This window comes from Mustela erminea, chromosome 4 (genome assembly GCF_009829155.1).
Source record: "Mustela erminea isolate mMusErm1 chromosome 4, mMusErm1.Pri, whole genome shotgun sequence".
Lineage (NCBI taxonomy): Eukaryota > Metazoa > Chordata > Mammalia > Carnivora > Mustelidae > Mustela > Mustela erminea.
The window spans coordinates 91,971,135-91,988,790 of NC_045617.1; the positions used below are offsets into that span (position 1 = coordinate 91,971,135).

The 17,656-nt window shown below is 41.3% G+C and overlaps 1 protein-coding gene across 9 annotated transcripts in view; it reads left to right on the plus strand.

Annotated features, from left to right (window-relative positions):
- The window catches only part of LOC116588700 (runt-related transcription factor 2), a 224,251-nt gene that overhangs the window by 83,003 nt on the left and 123,592 nt on the right, over positions 1–17,656 (plus strand). For 8 of the 9 annotated variants that reach the window (XR_004285049.1, XM_032340143.1, XM_032340139.1 and 5 more), the window contains one exon: positions 3,336–3,497. Coding sequence is in view for 8 of the 9 variants with exons in the window: in XM_032340143.1 (XP_032196034.1) it covers positions 3,336–3,497 (162 nt within the window). In the remaining variant the exon portion in view is untranslated. Of the gene's footprint in view, positions 1–3,335; positions 3,498–4,544; positions 4,614–17,656 lie in introns of all 9 variants that reach the window. The other variant, XM_032340146.1, reaches the window with a different exon arrangement.

Below are 17,656 nucleotides of genomic sequence, written 5' to 3' on the forward strand. Positions count from 1 at the left end.
AGCAACATTAAGAAACATAACCCTTGTCACACAGCAGGGCCTTGACCACGTGAGCTCCTAAAGAAGAGCAGTAATAATTTTAATATAGCACTTGATAGTTACCGAATGCTTTTACTTACATTATCTCATTTACTTTTGTAACAAAAAGGTAGCTGTTGTTACAGTACTCATTTCACAGCTAGCAATAGTCATTTATATTTATGATGTACTTAATATGTACCAGGAATGCCAGGTGACTCATCAGATAAGGCCGTGTTCATGGAATGCTCCCAGCAACCCTAAGATGCATCGTTATTCCCATTTTACAGATGAGCTGTTGAGGCCCTAAAGTTTCAGAGGCTTGCTCAGCACCGAGAGGAGCTTGTCTCCCCTCCAAAATTCAGAGAGTTCCCTACCACCACTGAAGCCATGCAGCTTATAAATCATAGAGCCAGGGTTCCAACTCCTATCCTTCTGCTAGAAAGCTCACTTGTTCCCCCTGGACTGGGCTGCCCGCCTGCTCCAGGAGAACTGAAAGGCTGCCCACATTAAGTTCTCCCGATTCCTCAGTGATATGTTTTAAACATTAATACTTCTATTCATTCTTTACACTTCTTTGTATTTTTTCCCATTTTTAGGCAGGGAGTCCTGTGCTACTGCTAACAATGAGTTACAGTAGAGGAACAGACATGCAGGTTAAACTGCTTGCTTCAGAAGGCAAGTTCAGAAGAACCTGGTCAGGTTAGATTAGAACTCAAATCCAGATCGGAATCCTGTGTGTGCAGCTCAGTTATCTATGGGATTCTTGTCCTTTTTGTCTATTGAAAACATGGCTTGAGAGAAGGCCTTGCCTTTATGAGATCGCCTTCGGGTGCTGTAAGGAATGCATCCTTTTCCATCTGAAGGTCATTTGTATTTACGTCTGAAATGTAATGAATTACATTAATGGTTAAAACAAGGAAGTATGTTAGTATCAGATATATCACAAGGACCACTCACTCTGATTTGAAATGTTGCCAATCTATACAATCTCAGCCTTGAACATTTTAAAGCACAGAAGTTCATTACTTTAATGACCTAGTTCCCCTTAGATTTCTGAAGGAAAAGTTTATGTTAACCATTTACAATACCATACTTTTTTTCAAGTTGCAAACTCCAGTAAATGTTCCCTAAAATTGAGCTGGATGAAATTTTCCTATGTATCTGTTGATACAGTAAACATCAGATAAATATCCAGATGTATTTCATTATTTTGACTCAGTATGTCCTATTTAGACAGCCTTTAAATAAATTGTTTCTGAATTGAACAAATAAACAAGAAATAGCTGAAACTAACTGGCTTTGATTGTATGGAAAAACCGAGAGGCTTTAAAAGAGGGACCATTTCAGAAATACCCATGTCTTGTTGTACTCATTTTTATTTTTAGAGATAAGCCTGCATTGACTATTAAACATATTGTTTTAAAAACTTAAGCTTTTCGTTTTCAGAGGCTGATGGGTGTTAGGAGAATAGTTTTAAGCCTGGTCCAAATGTATTAGTGCCAATTCAGATGTGTTCTAACTGTGGGACTATCCTTGTGTCACTGGGAGGAGTTTTGTTTTTGTTTTTTAAGATAAGAGTCAATACTTACTGGGTGCCTCCTTGTGCTAGTTCTCTCCATATGGTTTTCTCTTGTAAAGACATTTTTTAAAAATATATTTTATTTATTTATTTGACAAACAGAGATCACATGTAGGCAGAGAGGCAGGCAGAGAGAGAGGGAGGAAGCAGGCTCCCTGATGAGCAGAGAGCCCGATGAGGGGCTCGATCCCAGGACCCTGAGATCATGACCTGAGCCGAAGGCAGAGGCTGTAAACCACTGAGCCACCCAGGCTCCCCTGGTTTTCTCTTGTATTCTTACAAACTGTGATTCGTATATAACCCGAGGAAACAAGGCTCAGAGTTGCTGAGTAGTTCACACAGCTAGAAAGTAGAAGTCTCAGAACTTGACCCCATTCCGCACATCACAAAGTCCTTGAATATTCTAATATACGATGCTGTCTTGTGAACAGCCTGGTGTATTAGAATTTTTAAAACTAGCAAAACATTTTGGAAGTAGCAAAAAAAAAAAAAAAAGTTAAGAGAAATTTGCTTATGAATCTGTTTGATTAGCCTTCCAGTAAGAACAAAATTAATTTGAAATACACACTGGAAATATATGACAAATTTACCTTTTTTTCCTCTGTAGACTGAAACTCTTTTGATAAATGTACTTGGCCTTGAACTTGTGCCTCCAGGAAACCTCATAGAGATACATCAAAAGATATTGTTAATGCTCAGCAGTTAACCTAACAAGTTGGCTGCCTGTTATTTTTATTATTACAGTGACAGTAGGTAACACTAGGCTATATTCCAAACATGTGGCATCTTTAAAACAGATTCCAGTAAGATTAAAGATGTGTCCTTGCTCTTCTCTTTTTGGGTCATTTTCTGTCAGAAACTCATATGCTTAACATTGAAACTGGATGGTGATGAAGCTTTCCAGTTTTTTTGTTTGTTTGTTTATTTGTTTGTTTAAGTGGGAGGTGGAGGGAAGAGCTGAAGGAGAGGGAAAGAGAGAATCTTAAGCAGGCTCGACACTCAGCACAGAACCTGACAAAGGGCTTGATCTTACAACTCTGAGATCAGGACCCTGAGATCATGATCTGAGATATCCCTTTCTTAAAGGTCATTTTCTAGAGTAGTTCTAGCATGAGAATCCTGTAACTGACTGTCCTCCTCTGGGTTTTCTCACATGCTGCTCCCTCTGTTCTCCTCCTGACCCCCAACCTCCTAACCCTCCCTGCTAGAAAGTGCCATCCATTGACCTGCCTGGAGAGAAAGCGAAATCATGGAATTCTGCATTTTAAAACCAAAAAACACATCTGAAAGATAGCAGCTGGGTATTCTGCCGGGAAAAGTACACTGAACCTGTTCTTTAGCCAAGTTGGCTATTAAAGAAAATCTGACTTAAAAAAAAAAGTTGAGAGTTGTATGTGTTCATGGAAGTAATATGAGAAGATACAGAAAATAAATAAAGTAAAATTCAACTTTGTAAAGGTAACTGAAGCAAGTTGTTTTTTTAAATGTCCATTAGACTTTCCAAATAGAAATACTTAATGTGTGAGAGAGAAATAGTCGTTGTGCATGATCCATTTTGTCACTCTGAAACTAGAAAGTTGTGTGCCACACAGGGCCTGAAAGGCTAGGGTCAAAGGAAATAAACACTTCCTTATAGAGTGTCATTTTACTCTTGCTTTCTCCTTTCTCAGTTTGGGGTTGCATGTTCGAAGTCCACGGTGGCCAGTACACTAAAGATGTTTCTTCTTTTTCCCAGACCCCAGGCAGGCACAGTCTTCCCCGCCGTGGTCCTATGACCAGTCTTATCCCTCCTACCTGAGCCAGATGACGTCCCCGTCCATCCACTCCACCACCCCACTGTCTTCCACACGGGGCACGGGGCTTCCTGCCATCACCGACGTGCCCAGGCGCATTTCAGGTAAAGACCACACTTTAACTATAAACCCACTCCCGTGCAGGGGTGGGGCTGGGGTTGTAGGCCGGGCCGAGGCTCACAGGAACTCTCTATGAGAGGCGTGTGGGCCACGGTATGACAGCTGGCAAACCGGGTCCTCTGAATAACGGGGTTATCAAGTCCTTGAACATTTTAAGTTAAAAGACTAAACACCCACCAGAGCTGGCATCATTTTCTTAAAATGACATTGAATGCCACCCAGCATTAGCCCTGCTGAATTGTGGCCCCTTTGGTGGGCACCGTCTCAACTGGGGCCTTCTCCTGAAGGTCTAACGCCCGGCCTTCCTCTGCTCGCATTCCTTTCCTTCTCAACATCCGCCTGTCAGCCAGCTTACAGACCGATGGCTCAGCCTTCCATCTCTCGAGCCTCTTAACCCCCTGAAGTCCAAGCTGGCTTGTTCTGAGACAGGACCCCAGCAAACTTAAGATCCTTAGCAGAAGCTAGTGATTTGAAGTGTGGCCAGGCCTGGAAGAGTCTTAAGAGGCCATGTGTGGCCCCGGAGCCTGACCCAGACTGACGTCGCTGCCTGTGCACGAACCATCCAGCAGCCGCAGACTCTCTCAGCCTGGCAGCCGCAGAGCTCACACATCCATTATTCCAGAGGCACCGCAGAGATCTGTGGCTCATGGTGGAAGTACACGAGGCGCACGTTCTGGCCTTCTCTTGCTATCACGAGAGAATTCATGGTAGAGAGCCTGAAAGTGTACACAGCCTTCACGCTGGCAATTAGAGAAGAGTTAAAGGCTCTCGGCCAACCGTATGAGTCCTGTGAATAAGAAAAAAAATCTCTCCGTGCATCTCAGGACAGCCCTGACACGCAGACCCGAGCACGGTCCCCCACACAGAAAGTAGACCCACTGAGGCACACACAGTTGGATCCTCCGTGTCAGACACTCTGCTCAGCGGTCGCGCTCCGTGCACCTGTTTGACTCCTGGCCAGCTTAATGCCTCTCTTTCTTTCTCTTTGTGTTTCTGTCTCTGTTTCTCTCCCTCTGTCATTTTCTGCAAAGCTCGAAGCCGCTACTCACTCCGCTGAGTTGCATCACTGACAAGCTGAAACTCCACCAGGAGGCTTGCAGGTTTTGATTAGCTCAGACTCCTTTATTTCTTTCCACTTGGGAGGAGGGAAGGCTTTGTTTCTCAAGCGAATGGCAGGAAAGGGCTCTCTGGTCCTAGTGCCTTCACATTTTCTACAGCAGATGGACTCCCGCAGGGGTGAGTAGGGTAAGAAGAGGGGTGGAGGGAGAACCACAAGATTCTTTGGAAAACCATGTTACCCCTTTGACCCCTTTTCATTATGACGGCTATTACGATTTTTATGAATCACGTGGTATTTCTTGGGGAATTGCGCAGAGTATTAAATTTTAGTTATCACTTCCCTTGACAGGAATTACTGCCTCCTTTAGGCAAACATCGGTTAAAGACACGGGAAGGGATGAGTGAGGCAGAGGGGGAGAACGAGGGCCGATGTGGGATCCGAGGCACGGGGCTGGACAGTGTTGAATGAGTTCTGGTCGCTCCTTCTGTATTTTCTGCCGAGTCTGTTTTGTTTCACATAGGGCCAAAATGACGCTTGGCCAGGACAGATTGGCGCAGACTTGCTTCTGTTTAGGGTCCTCTGGGGCTTCTGTCTGTCCAACCCTCTGTGGCTGAAGCAGATTTGGCTGTTTGTCCTCTGGCAGTACCTAGAGGACAAAACCTCAGGGAGTGATTGCAGCTTTAGGGACACTGTTCTACAGAGGTTCCTCACCCAGGTGCATTCTCAGAAGATTGAGTGGGAAAACCAGGGGAAAGAACACTGAAAACGCGCCGCGTAAATGCGGAGTCGCTGTTGATCACCATTTATATGTGTCATATGGGATCATGAGATTGCTTTGAGTCCACTGACTGAGGCTTATTTAAAACCTTTCCTGAAGCCCGTACCACACAACTCTTTCCGTTTCACAGGAGAGGCAGTAGGAGCAGAAGCAGGTGAATTACCCAGCCATAAATTGATCGGAGGCCAAGAGTACGAATGAGCCTCTGCTCTAAACTAGTTTAAAACTGAGTTTCGTCCAGTTTTTTCCTCCTACCCCAAACACTTCTCTGAGTCATTCCTGGCCAAGTAAACGTGGTGCCAGGGTGGGAGGTTCTGTGTAAACATTAGAGGGAGGAGAACAGAAAATCCCTCTTGTCAGCATGTTGGGAAACAGGAAGAAAGAACTAGATGGGGACTGTCAGGGAACTGGAGGAGCCCTGATTTACCTGACCTTGCTCTTGGGCATGGGGCTATGCCCTTACCCCAGAGTACAGCCTGGTGGGCTTAGAGACCAAATCACCTTGGCCCCAGGGAGTGCTGCTTTCGCTTCCCTGGGGGCCGGTCCCGGGAACATCCCAAGAATAGAGTCTGTCTCCTGGGTTTCAAGGTGTCACATTGCATATTTTCTGTCTTATTCCCCCCGAGATCTAAAGCCTAAGGTCTAGGATGCTTTCTCTCCATAAGATGGGCAGCTAAAATATTAAACTTCTTCTCCATCTCTAGGCAGTCCTGTATTCCCTTTTTGAGATGCTTTTCAGAGCAGTTCGTGCTTTTGTGTAGAGAACTCAGTTCTCATCTCCTTATAGGAAGGAGCACAGAAATACCCGCAGAGGCTCATGGGTGAGAAAGAAGACCTTACTTGCATGGTAGGACTGAAGGTTCAGACCCAGGTTTTGAGTCCCAGCTCATGTACCTGGTGGGCAAGTTCCTTACTTCTCCGAAACTTAGCTCTCTTATTTGTAAAATAGAGACATAATATTAATCTTCTAGAGTTACTGTGAGGGACCGTGGGATGCTTTATATAAAGTACTGCCACACACTGCACACACGCTATGTGCTCTGCAGAGTGCTGCTGATAGTACCAAGCACAAGTTGTTTTGTAATAATTGCTTATCTGTATATAATATGCAGGCAAGCACTAGCTTAAATGAGTCAAGCAGATAAAAATCTGAACTCTTAAAGGGGATTATTTGCTTTGTAAAATGGATCCACCACAGAGCAGAGGTAAAGCAAACAAACAAAAATTTAAATATTTAGATGAGTGGCTCCTCAGATGGCATTCATAAGGCACTGTGCATAGTGCCTAGCCCGTGGAAGTCCTCAGTGTTTGCTGTCATTATTACTGTACAGACTCAAAATGATGTGTGTAGTGTTAAAAGCAGGTGGGAGTCATTCACAAATGGTCAATAACATACTAGGAGAAAATAACTATTTCATTACAATGTTGGAAGAATAGCATGATCATGTTCTTTTCAAAGGGATCGTAGAAATAAGAGCAACCAGAAAGATCTTTCAGGAAGTACTGTTCCTAAGGAAATTCCATTTCATCCTAAAAGACCATTCCAAAGGAAGAGCATCATTTAATATACTTGAAGATCTTCAGAGAATCCGATTTTACAACTTCCTTTTCGGGTATCTCCCCCACCCCCCCACCCCTGCCCCGAGTAATTTTTCATGTGTAGCCACAAATGCTAGACCTTCATGAATTACGATAATGACAGTGATGGATGCTATATTGTGTTGTCCCTGCCGTGGCCCTCATGAAGGCAAGGTATAGAGAGAATAAGATGATACATGTACGTTACCTGCAGTCCCTCCTTTACCACCAATAAAGATGCAAAGCCAGATATCTTGAAGTTCACGAGCACAAAACAAAAACTCAGGAAATATTTCCTTAACCTTGAATAGCCTTCAATATTGTAACAAAAACAACAGCAGCAGTCATGGGTTCATGACCAAACAATAAATTACTGTCATGTAATTGATCAGTAGGGCTTCCCTTATTGTAATGAGTTTAGTTCCTATTCAGCAGAATGAGAAAACTCAAACGCTTCTTATCAGAAACTAGTATGGAGACATTGGAGGGCAGGATGAGGCCCACCAGGTTGGTTCCCCTCCCCTCCCATACTCACAATGACAAGCATGGCCTTATCACCTTACAATCAGTATTGAAGCAGCATCCTTCACCCCTGAGGGATTTTTATTCATTATCTCATTTAATCTTATAAGATCCTAAAAGAATATTCACTCTACAGAGGTTGCCAAAATTGTTTCTCACTGATTCTGTCAAAGAGCAGGGTGTGGCAAGGCAATGACGAGTAAGCCCACAAACAACCCAAACCATTGTGTGTCTTTATCATTGTCATAATGTTATCACCCCTGGCATCTTTGATGTTCAAAGCACTTGTGAGGCTTGGCACAAAGATGGTAATTACTTTTCTGCAGGTCATTACAAAATACTATGTAAGTAAATAATTACAGACTTTCAAAATGTATTTTATGTAATTATCCGATATGAAAAGAGACACAACTGTTTCTTTGACTTGTGGGTTAGGGTAGCGTAGGAGCTATCTGTCGCTGGTCTCTGGAAGGAGACCCTCCGTAAGTTTACTCCCTGCTGATAACTCCTCTCCTGCCCCACCCAGCCGAGTGAAGCAGCTTAGGTTGACCTAAGTCTGTCCCACTCTTTGGCATAAGTGAAGTGGAAGGGACTCATACAAGCATTTTTCTGTGGTCTTGGTCGTTGTGCCCATGGACCTCTCTGATGCTTTTGAGGGGTCTCTTAGAGAGTTAAGATACGTGAATTAGAGACGCAGGGTAGGATCATACGTGTTGTCTGCCTCTTGTTACTCTGGGAGAGGCCCATGCAGGTTGTATGCATGATTTTTTTTTTTCTTACACGAGACAGAGTTAGGAACTGTACCTCTTTGAAGGTTACATATTATTTTTTTGTTTGTTTCAGCAAATGGTCTTGATTTTCTTCTTTCAAAATATTTAAATATCAAAAAATTCCACTTAATCAACTGCTCAGGACTAGTCAAGATGTCTCTGTTTTTATGACTCTTAGTCGCTAAACTATAATATTTCCAAAGGTCAGCAGAATTGGCATTAGTCTAGTAAATAAAGTTACTAAAAATTATTTTATTACTACCACAAAATCGAGAAATTGCCAGTGGAAAAACCCCATTTGATCATTCAGGGCCGATTAGGGGGGGATGTTTTGTGTGATTTCAAATGGGGCAGTGTTTGCTTCACTTCATCTTTAAATGTCCCTTATAACCGAGTTTCTGTCAAGTCCCCTGAGTCCGGTTTTGAAACCAACAGCTTCAGTAATGTGCCAAGTATATGTGCACATTTATTTTCACTGGGCCACTCTTAACTCACAGGAGGGAGTGACGCCTTAAGAGAGGTTAAAAGGAAAACTCCAGCAATTAATACTAATAAACCAGAAAGTTAAAGCAACGATAATAAAACACTAGAACATCTACTTTTTTTTTTACTACAGAACCATTTCTTTATTAAGAGCCACCTGTCGGGTAGACACACCTCAGCCACAGCAGCCACGGGCAAGTAATTAAGTTTAATAGGAGCCACTCTTATTTTGAAGAAGTTCTCTGTTTAAAGCCACAGAGGGGGAAGTTATTAAATTTAATAGACCCTAAACAAAGGCAAGCCCTGTGTTACCAGTGGAATGTTGTTCAGTATTCTTCTCTGTGTTATCGACAGTGATTGGTTGGGTTATTTTGCTTTCTAGAAGTGGGAATTCATCTTGCTTTCTCTAAAGGTAGGCTCTCTTATGACGCGGGCAGTTGAGGTTTTTATCTTCTTGCTGGTTCAGGGCATCCTGGGACCTCAGTTTACCGAGAGTTCTGAGCGCTGGGTGCTGAGGACCTAAGAAGTGGTTTCCACTCCGACCCGATCAGTCGGGTTAGTTGGGCCTGCTCAAAGAACTGAGGGAACTGGGTTATATGGTATTTGCTGTTACTTGTAGTTAGACGGAGGTACGGAAGCTCCCCATGAAGCCTGCGTACATGGCCTGACTCTGACTCCACACATGGTTCTTGTCAGTTGTTTTCGTGAGGACTGGTTTTTGGTCCATGTGCAACCACACACACATGAGGAAAAGATGTAGAAATGAAGGGGCTCGTGCCTATGCAGGGATGGCAAAGACATGGCTATGGATTTTACTGAAAGATTTGCCGCAGTCCCTTTCTCTTCATAGGAGAAAGCTTGCAAGCTTGAACCTCACTTCACTTAAAGTATTAAGGTTAATTCTTTAATGACACGGTGACTTCTGGGGTTCCCTGGGATTCGAGGAAAGGGTAAAGGCAATGTGACTGAGGGAACCCCTGAGTTTTGGTTTCATTGTCACTGAAGATTCTTTGTGCTGTTCTTAGACATGTCAGTTAATTCCTTGGGCCTCTGCTGGCCTGGGTGAACAGATTACTCAGAATTGCCCGTCCATGTGTCTCAGAATTTTGTGCAAGGAGTGAATGATGTCTTCCCAGGGATTTGTTGTTCTTAGGACTTCTAGCAAAGAAAGCTTGCCTTACCTGATAAAAACCAGTGCAGAAAGTAAGTTGTATTGTGAGCTTCAAAATGGTAGAAACATACTGTTTTATGTATACATGTATTTAAATTGATACCTTATTTTTTAGAGCAGTTTTATTTAAAACTTTCTAGAGCAGTTTTAGATTTACAGAAAAATTGAGCATAAAGTAGAGCTGAGATCTATCCCCTAACCCCATTGTGCCCCCCCAACCCCCGCCATTTTGTCTTGTTATTCACAGCTTGCATTTGTGTGGTGAGTTTGTTATGAATGATGTGCCAATATTGATACATTATTCTTAACTAAAGACCATAGTTGATGTTAGCGAGTTGAGTTCAAGTTCGCTCTTGGTGTTGTGCTTCTCTGGGTTTTGTCAAATATATAACGCCATGTATCTACCACCACAGAGTCCTTCAGAATAATTTCATTGCCCTAATATCACCCTGGGCTCCACCTGACTATCCCTCCCCACCAGCCCCCACAGCCCCTGGCTGTGATCTTTTACCTGCCTTGATAGTTCTGTCTTTTTCAGAACGTTGTATAATTGGAATCATACAGTCTGTAGCCTTTTCAGACTGGCTTCTTTCTCTTACTTTGCCATGTGCATTTAAGGCCCCTCTCTCTCTATCTTCCCATGACTCGAGAGCTTGCTTTCATTTACCACTGGATAGTATTCTATTGTAAGGATGTTAAGTCTGTTTTTTAAAACATCAAGGCTGCTCTCCCTCCTCCTGGGAATACCCCCACCCCATTTCCTCTTGTCAATGACTTTGTCAGTGGTGCTTCTTTTTCAGAAAGCGTTGCATGCATTCCTTCCTGGGGAAACACTTCTGCTGTCATAGCAGTTGTCCCCAAATGGTCCAGATTATGATTTTCTGTACCTTTGGTCCATTTCTTAATGAAGACTTTTCTTTAGCTTTTTCCATTGACTGTGTATTAAATTTACATTGTGGTGATGATTCTTAATCAATTCAAGTACAGAACAGACCCAGATAAAAATAACAACCCACTTATCTGGCGACTTCGCTGCTCTCCTAGGTAAAGGATGGTCCTTTCCTCTAAGAATGCCTGGCATTCCTTATGTAAGCTGCGCCAGTTTCCCACTTCCACGCAGGCCTCCAGCCCTCTCCTCCACGCTGCTGGCCAGGGCCCTGTTCATCTTTCTCAGCCACCTCTTTCCCCAAAGGAATCCCTTCCCCAACCACCACTTTCCTCAGAGTTTATTCCTCTGCCTACACCCATCCATTTCTCATATCTGGCTTTGGACACACTTATAACGTGATACATACCTTCCTTTAGTATCATCGTTTGCTCACATGCCTTCCGCCTTCTACAGGAGGTGAGCTGCTCAAGCATGGTGACTGTGTTGTACATACTTGGAAACGTTACAACCAAGCACAGTTTTGGGCACATAGTATGTGCTCAGTAAATCTTGAAGGAAACAAATTATTAGTGGCAAAGGTGATAGAAAAGTACAGGAAGATAGGCATGTAGAAGACATAAGGGAAGAAGACAGGGGAAAAGAAGAAAGAAGATTTTGTTCACCTGGAACAACAAAGAAGGGACAAAACAAGAGGAACTTTTTATTGCTGATAAGGACAGGAAATAGCACACTGTGAGTGTGCATAAGCAGCATATATTTTTATCTCCAAGCCTTTCTGCAATGTGTTTCATATTTAGAACACATAGCAAGACTGCATCTGTTTCCAGAACTTGCTGCTAACAGTTGGTAATAATGCCAAAACATACTTTAGTTCCAGCTTGAAACCAAATGATCAAATAGAATTTTTGATTTCTAATTTAGAGTCTGACATTAATTATAGCCATCATGTAATAAAGTGACAAAGTCTTTTTTGGGAAAATAATAGAAATTATATTAACTAAGCTGTAAATTGAAGCAAAACTACTTCTCTAAAACAAGGCAAAAGATCTGGTTTTGACAACATTTTTGACAAAGTCTTACCTTCTCCAGACTGGATTTTTCCTGTTCTCCCCCTCCTCCCCGCCCTTGCGGTATGATGGGGGTTTCCTGTTACTGTCCAGGTCTGTGGTTTCTGGGCACATCACGCTTTGTCAGTGTCCCACTTCATGCCTGGCACCCAGAACCAAATTTCCTTACTCTTGGCCTCTCTTGGCCTTCATGCTTTGGTGACCATGCTACACTCTGTCCCCTCATGTTTGCCATTTTCCAGCAAGCCGCATTACTCCCTCTTTTTTCTTTCTTTCTTTTTTTTTTTTTTTTTAACTTTTACAGTTATTTGTTCAGATCCAATAGGATAATTTACAGTTATTCCCGTTTGGTTTTTATCTTATTTAATTCAAGTAATAGTTCCTGCCTGTCAAGAATTTTTTGATTTTAATCACTTCATCCAATATAGTAGTAGCCTCTTGGCATTCCTTCCTACCTAGGATGTCTTTCTTCAGTTGATTTCAGTCATCTCAAGTCAGCTCAGCAAATCCTTTGTACATAATTGTAACATGCTTAGGCAGCCAGCAAACAAAAAACAAAATCGAAGACATCATCTGAACCTTCAGGAAGCTTTCAGTCTTAGTTAGGAGCTGACACATGCAAATAGGACCTAGTGACACCATGATGCCGGCTCAGGTTGAAACCCGAATGCGCAAAAAATGCTCAGGATTTTAGTGGAAGGTTACTTCTTTGCCCCAGTGCCCAAGCAACTTAAAACCTTCTCCTTAGAAAATTAAAAAAAAGAAAAATCACTTCTACTCTACTAGATTATACTTTTACTCTGAGTACTAAAATGTCAATTACATTTTCAGTTTGGAAAAAAAAAAATTCCACTTGTTGGTCTGTGTGGTTTCATAATGTTGCTTAAGACAGGACAAGAACATAGAGAAAATCTTGTCTTTTCCCAGCTAGATTGAAAGTTCCCTTAGGTCAAGGACATGGCCTGCTAAGTACGCTTTGAGGTCTCTCTGTGAGTCCTTATTTTATGCTTTGTGTGTAGATGCTCATGGAAGTACCTGCCCAATGCAGAAAGGTTTGTCCAATAGTGTTGCATGCTTTCAGATCCCTTATGCTGTATCTGTTGCTAGGAATTGCTAATAAATCTAGAAGTGGGGCTGGAGGAGACCAATGACAATTGTCATTTACTTTATTGTCTTATTTCATAGGCACAAATACGGTCCTAGTGTGTGTTTATATGATAGAATTTTTTACTTTCTCTTTTGAAGTCAAGCAACATTGTTAACTCTATTCCATTACATATTCATATGCACATATGTATGTACTCACCTGTTCACTACACTTAGGATGAATATACATATAAATATTCTTGACAGGTTTATTATTTGTCATGATAGTAAGTATCAGCCAAGCTACTACTTGAACTTTTTTCTGGAAAAATAGGAACCATTGAAACTCTTCATGTCTTTGTATTATTTTGTTACTTCAATGAGCATTGATTTCTCAGGAAATATTAAGTGATCACTGCTGCTAGAAAGAGGGAAAGAGACACTGCATGATTATTTTAAGTTTGTTTTTAGATTTGTTAACATGTAGAAATAGTTATAAGGGGAAACTTAAAAAGATATAATTGAAAGAAGTAATTAAACAAATAAAAAATTTCCATATAACTAAAATCCATATGGTAAAATGCAAATGACAGCCCTTTAATTTGAATTATTCAAAGTCATTTTTAGACAATATTTTATTTCAAACAGTTCAAAGCCCTTTTCAGACTTCTTTTTTGTTTGTTTTCTTGAAAAATGACCAGGAAGGCATATATTATTAAATTGGGTGAGAATTTGAGAGACTTGGTTTGAGACAAATCTAGGATCCCATTTGACTACACTACCATCTAATTTTTTTTTTTTTATTTTTACGTGATGCTCCAGAAATTCACACATCTCAAATTCATGAGTCTCATAAATGAAATACTGCTCAGGTACCAGTGTCCTGAATATCTGAGAGGATTTCTTAAGCAGGAAGTTGTCACCTTTTCCAGAGAGATTTTGGCCTTAAGTGATAAACTTAGAAAAGCAGTCTAGCATGGTAAACTGGAATAAGACTGATGTTCTTATATCCAGAGTTCATCACTCTCTTGCTAATCAAAATGGTCACTGTTCCAGCTTTCTGTTGTAATTAGTAATAATGCTATAGTTAATGGAATAATAATAACAAATATAATGATGGTTATAAACACTCCACCCTGGGCCAAGGAGAGCAGTGACTCATGATAAATCAATAAACCCATTGATGTGGTCACCATAAATCCATACCTAATTAAGAAGAACCCTTTATAAATAAAAACCACCAAGGAAATAAAAACAGGCTTGGAAAAGAGGAAAAAGTCTGAGAATAGTGATGTGGTGTACTCATCATTAAAAAAGGAAAAAAACAAACCCAGAAGCTCGCCAACTACACCTGAGGAAAATGATACATTCTCAGTATTGCTTAAGGGTATCGTTGTGAGTTGACTTAAAAGATCCCCAAAAGGAAAGAGTTTGGCCCTCTGGACAGTTCACAGAGAAAGTTCAGGGTTTTGTGGGTTTTTTTTGTTTTTTGTTTTGTTTTGTTTTGTTTTTGACCTCAGAGTGGTCAGGTGTCACAGGTACAGTACCTTTGAAGAATTTGTTGGGTCTTGGTTTTTGGTCCACTCTGATGATCTCCGTCTTTTAACTGGTACATTTAGACCATTGACATTCAAAGTGGTTATTGATCTAGTTGGATTAATGTCTACCGTATTTGTTACTTTTTTTTTTTCTTGCCCGTGTTCTTGATCTTCCTTTTTTTTTTGTCTTTCACTCTTTTTCTGCCTTTCATGGTTTTCGTTGAAGGTTTCATATGGGTCCATTTTCCATCCATTCTTCAGTTATACTTCTCTTTCTACCCTCTTTTAATGGTGACCCCAAGTTTGCAATACATAGTTACCACTACTCCCAAGTCTACTTCAATAACACCGTAGCACTTCATGGATAGTGTAAGTACCTTATAACATATGCACAGCTGTGTGTACGTTTTATGTGGACATAACTTTTCAGTTTCTTTGAGTAAATGCCAAAGAGTGCAATTGCTGGATCACATGGTAAGAGTATATTTACTTTTAGGAGAAACTGCCAAACTGTTTTCCCAAAGTGGCCGTACCATGTTGCATTCCAACCAGCAGTGAATGCAAGTTCCTGTTGCTTTATGTGATCTCTGTGTACATTTATATTTAAAGTGGGTTTCCTGTATATAACATACAGTTGGGTCCTGTTTTCTAATCCATTTTAGCAATCTCTGTCCCAAATGGTACATTTAGATCATTGATGTTCAAGTGATGATTGTTGGATTAACTAATATAGTTGTGTTGACCTTTGAAGGGTTATTAAAACCTCAGATGATCCGTTTAATTGAGCAAATGATTGAAGCATTTAAATTGGGACATGCATCCCCAAAGGGGACTGAACCTAATCCCGATAAAATAGCAGTTGCTCAATAAAATTGTGTTGTGTTGGTTTATTAGAAAAGTGTTCCTTCCAAGGTCCAGGCATGCAGCATGGTGATTAACACTCCCAGCTTCCCTGGCAGTGTGTGGAAATAGCACTTGGCTGGGAATTGAGGAACCTGAGATCTATTTTTAGATGAGCCTCCGAGTTCTTGAGCAGCTCGTTTAACCTCTATGGGCCTTAGTTTCCTTACGTACAAAATAAGTTAGTTGGGCTAGATATTCCCCAAGGCCCATCATTCTGAATGTCTAGGATTCTAAAATAAGACCTGCACGGTTAGGTTTTCTCTCAGAAACATTTAGCAGTCAGCACATCAGAAATCTAAATACCACCACCCATAATAACAATAAAGGCTAATGTAGTATTTGACTTATGAACTGAATTCTTAGGAAGAACTACCATAGATGCTAAGAAAAGCTTTGTCTTGTGCCTCCATTGATTCTGATGAGGAGCAGTCTGGGATCAGGTTAATTACTACCAAAGAACTATACATTCAGACCTTGACCCTTGACCATAACTGACTTCTGTTTAAGGTGAAGCCCTGTATATGTGCATGCGTGTCTGAGTCTGTAGACAGGTTTTGAAACCACAGATTTATTAACATCAAAAAACTTTATTTTATTGGTATTTTACATACTTTGCATGATTTTATGTAACTTAACTATTTTACACTCTCTTTCCCTGAGAATGGTTATAATGAAGTGTAATTTATCTTACTAGAGAATCTTGTAAGTTAAAGATTATGAAAACAAAAGAATAGGTGAATTTTATTAATAATAGAATAAATGAGGTCAGAGGACCAGATTACCTATATTAAAGAAAGTATATATTTAGAGAAAATATTATTAGAATTATAACAAAGTTCCTTTTAGTGTGAAACATTGCTATCTTAGTATTTTTTAAAGAGATTTTATTTATTTATTCGTCAGAGAGACTGAGAGTGAGCACAAGCAGGGGCAGAGGGAGAGGGAGAAGCAGACTCCCTGCTGAGCAGGGAGCCCGATGTGGGACTTGGTCCCAGGACCCGGATCATGACCTGAGCTGAAGGCAGGTGCTTCACCTACTGAACCACCCAGGAGGAGCTCATTGCAAATCAATCAAGTATTTTATGACCACATGATAAAAATCTTCATTAATAAAAAAAAACTTCATTAATACAAATTACTGTCGACATTAAATTTACTCATTTATTGAGACTGTTCTAGTCATTGGAGATACAGTGATGAGTAAGACAGAAAAACTCAGGGGGCTTTTTTCCCCTGACACGTGATATGGTGATTAAACACTCAGGCTTTGGAGCCAGACTCCCTGGGTTTAAATCCAGGCTTTTTTACTTACTTGCTGTGTGATCTTGGGAATATTACTGAGCTTGTCTGCACAGCAATTTCTTTATCTGTGAAATGGGTTAATAATAATAATAATACCACCAACCTCAATAGGTGGTTATAAGAATGAAAGGATAAAGCATGTAAGGCTCTTAGAATAATGCCTAGTAATAAATGGTAGCAATTACTGGGGAAGGGCCGGCAAGTGAAAATGAGAAAGTATTATCTAGGGGAATGTACTGTGAAGAAAGCAAAATGGAGCAATGTTATGAGAAAGCTGAACTCTAAATTTACAAGAAGGAGTCAGCCCTGTGCTGCTCATTGCAGACAGAGGGGAAGGCAGGTGCAAGGGCCCTGGGGTGGGAAGAAGAATGCCTGGTGGCTAGAGCGTGAAGAAGATGAGCTGGAGGCTTCAGGTCCCCTGGAGCCTCTGCCTGTCAGGAGCCAAAGTTTGGGTTTGCTGGTCCTCGCAGTGAGAAGCCATGGACAGATTTCAAGCAGGGTCCTGACATAAATGGATTTCTAATTTCAGAAGGTCACTCTGGCTGTTCGAGGGTGAATTGTGGAAGAGGATGAGGGAGCAAGCGAGAGTGTGTCTGGGAGGACAGGGGCTCATGCTTGCCTGGAAGTCATGGGGATGGAGATGCATGGGACGGGAGTTGGATGTCAAAATGTCTTAGCAGTGCTTTCCCCCAGTTGTTAGTCTACTTGAAAAAGAACAATATTACATCTTCTAAAATGTTAGTTAACCTTTCGACTTTGTTCACACATCCCAGAGTGCAGCAGTAATTCAAGAATCGCTTGATTTATTGGGTGAATGTGGAACTAGCAACCTGGAAAATTCAGGCCGGAAATCCATTGTAAGAGCTGAAGTGCTCAGTTTGGTAGTTTTCATTGACACATTAATCTGATTATTTCCGGGAGCTCCCCTTCCTTGGCACCGCGCAAAGACAGATTTCAGGGGCAGTGAAGCACAATGAGGAGATTAATTTGGGAGAC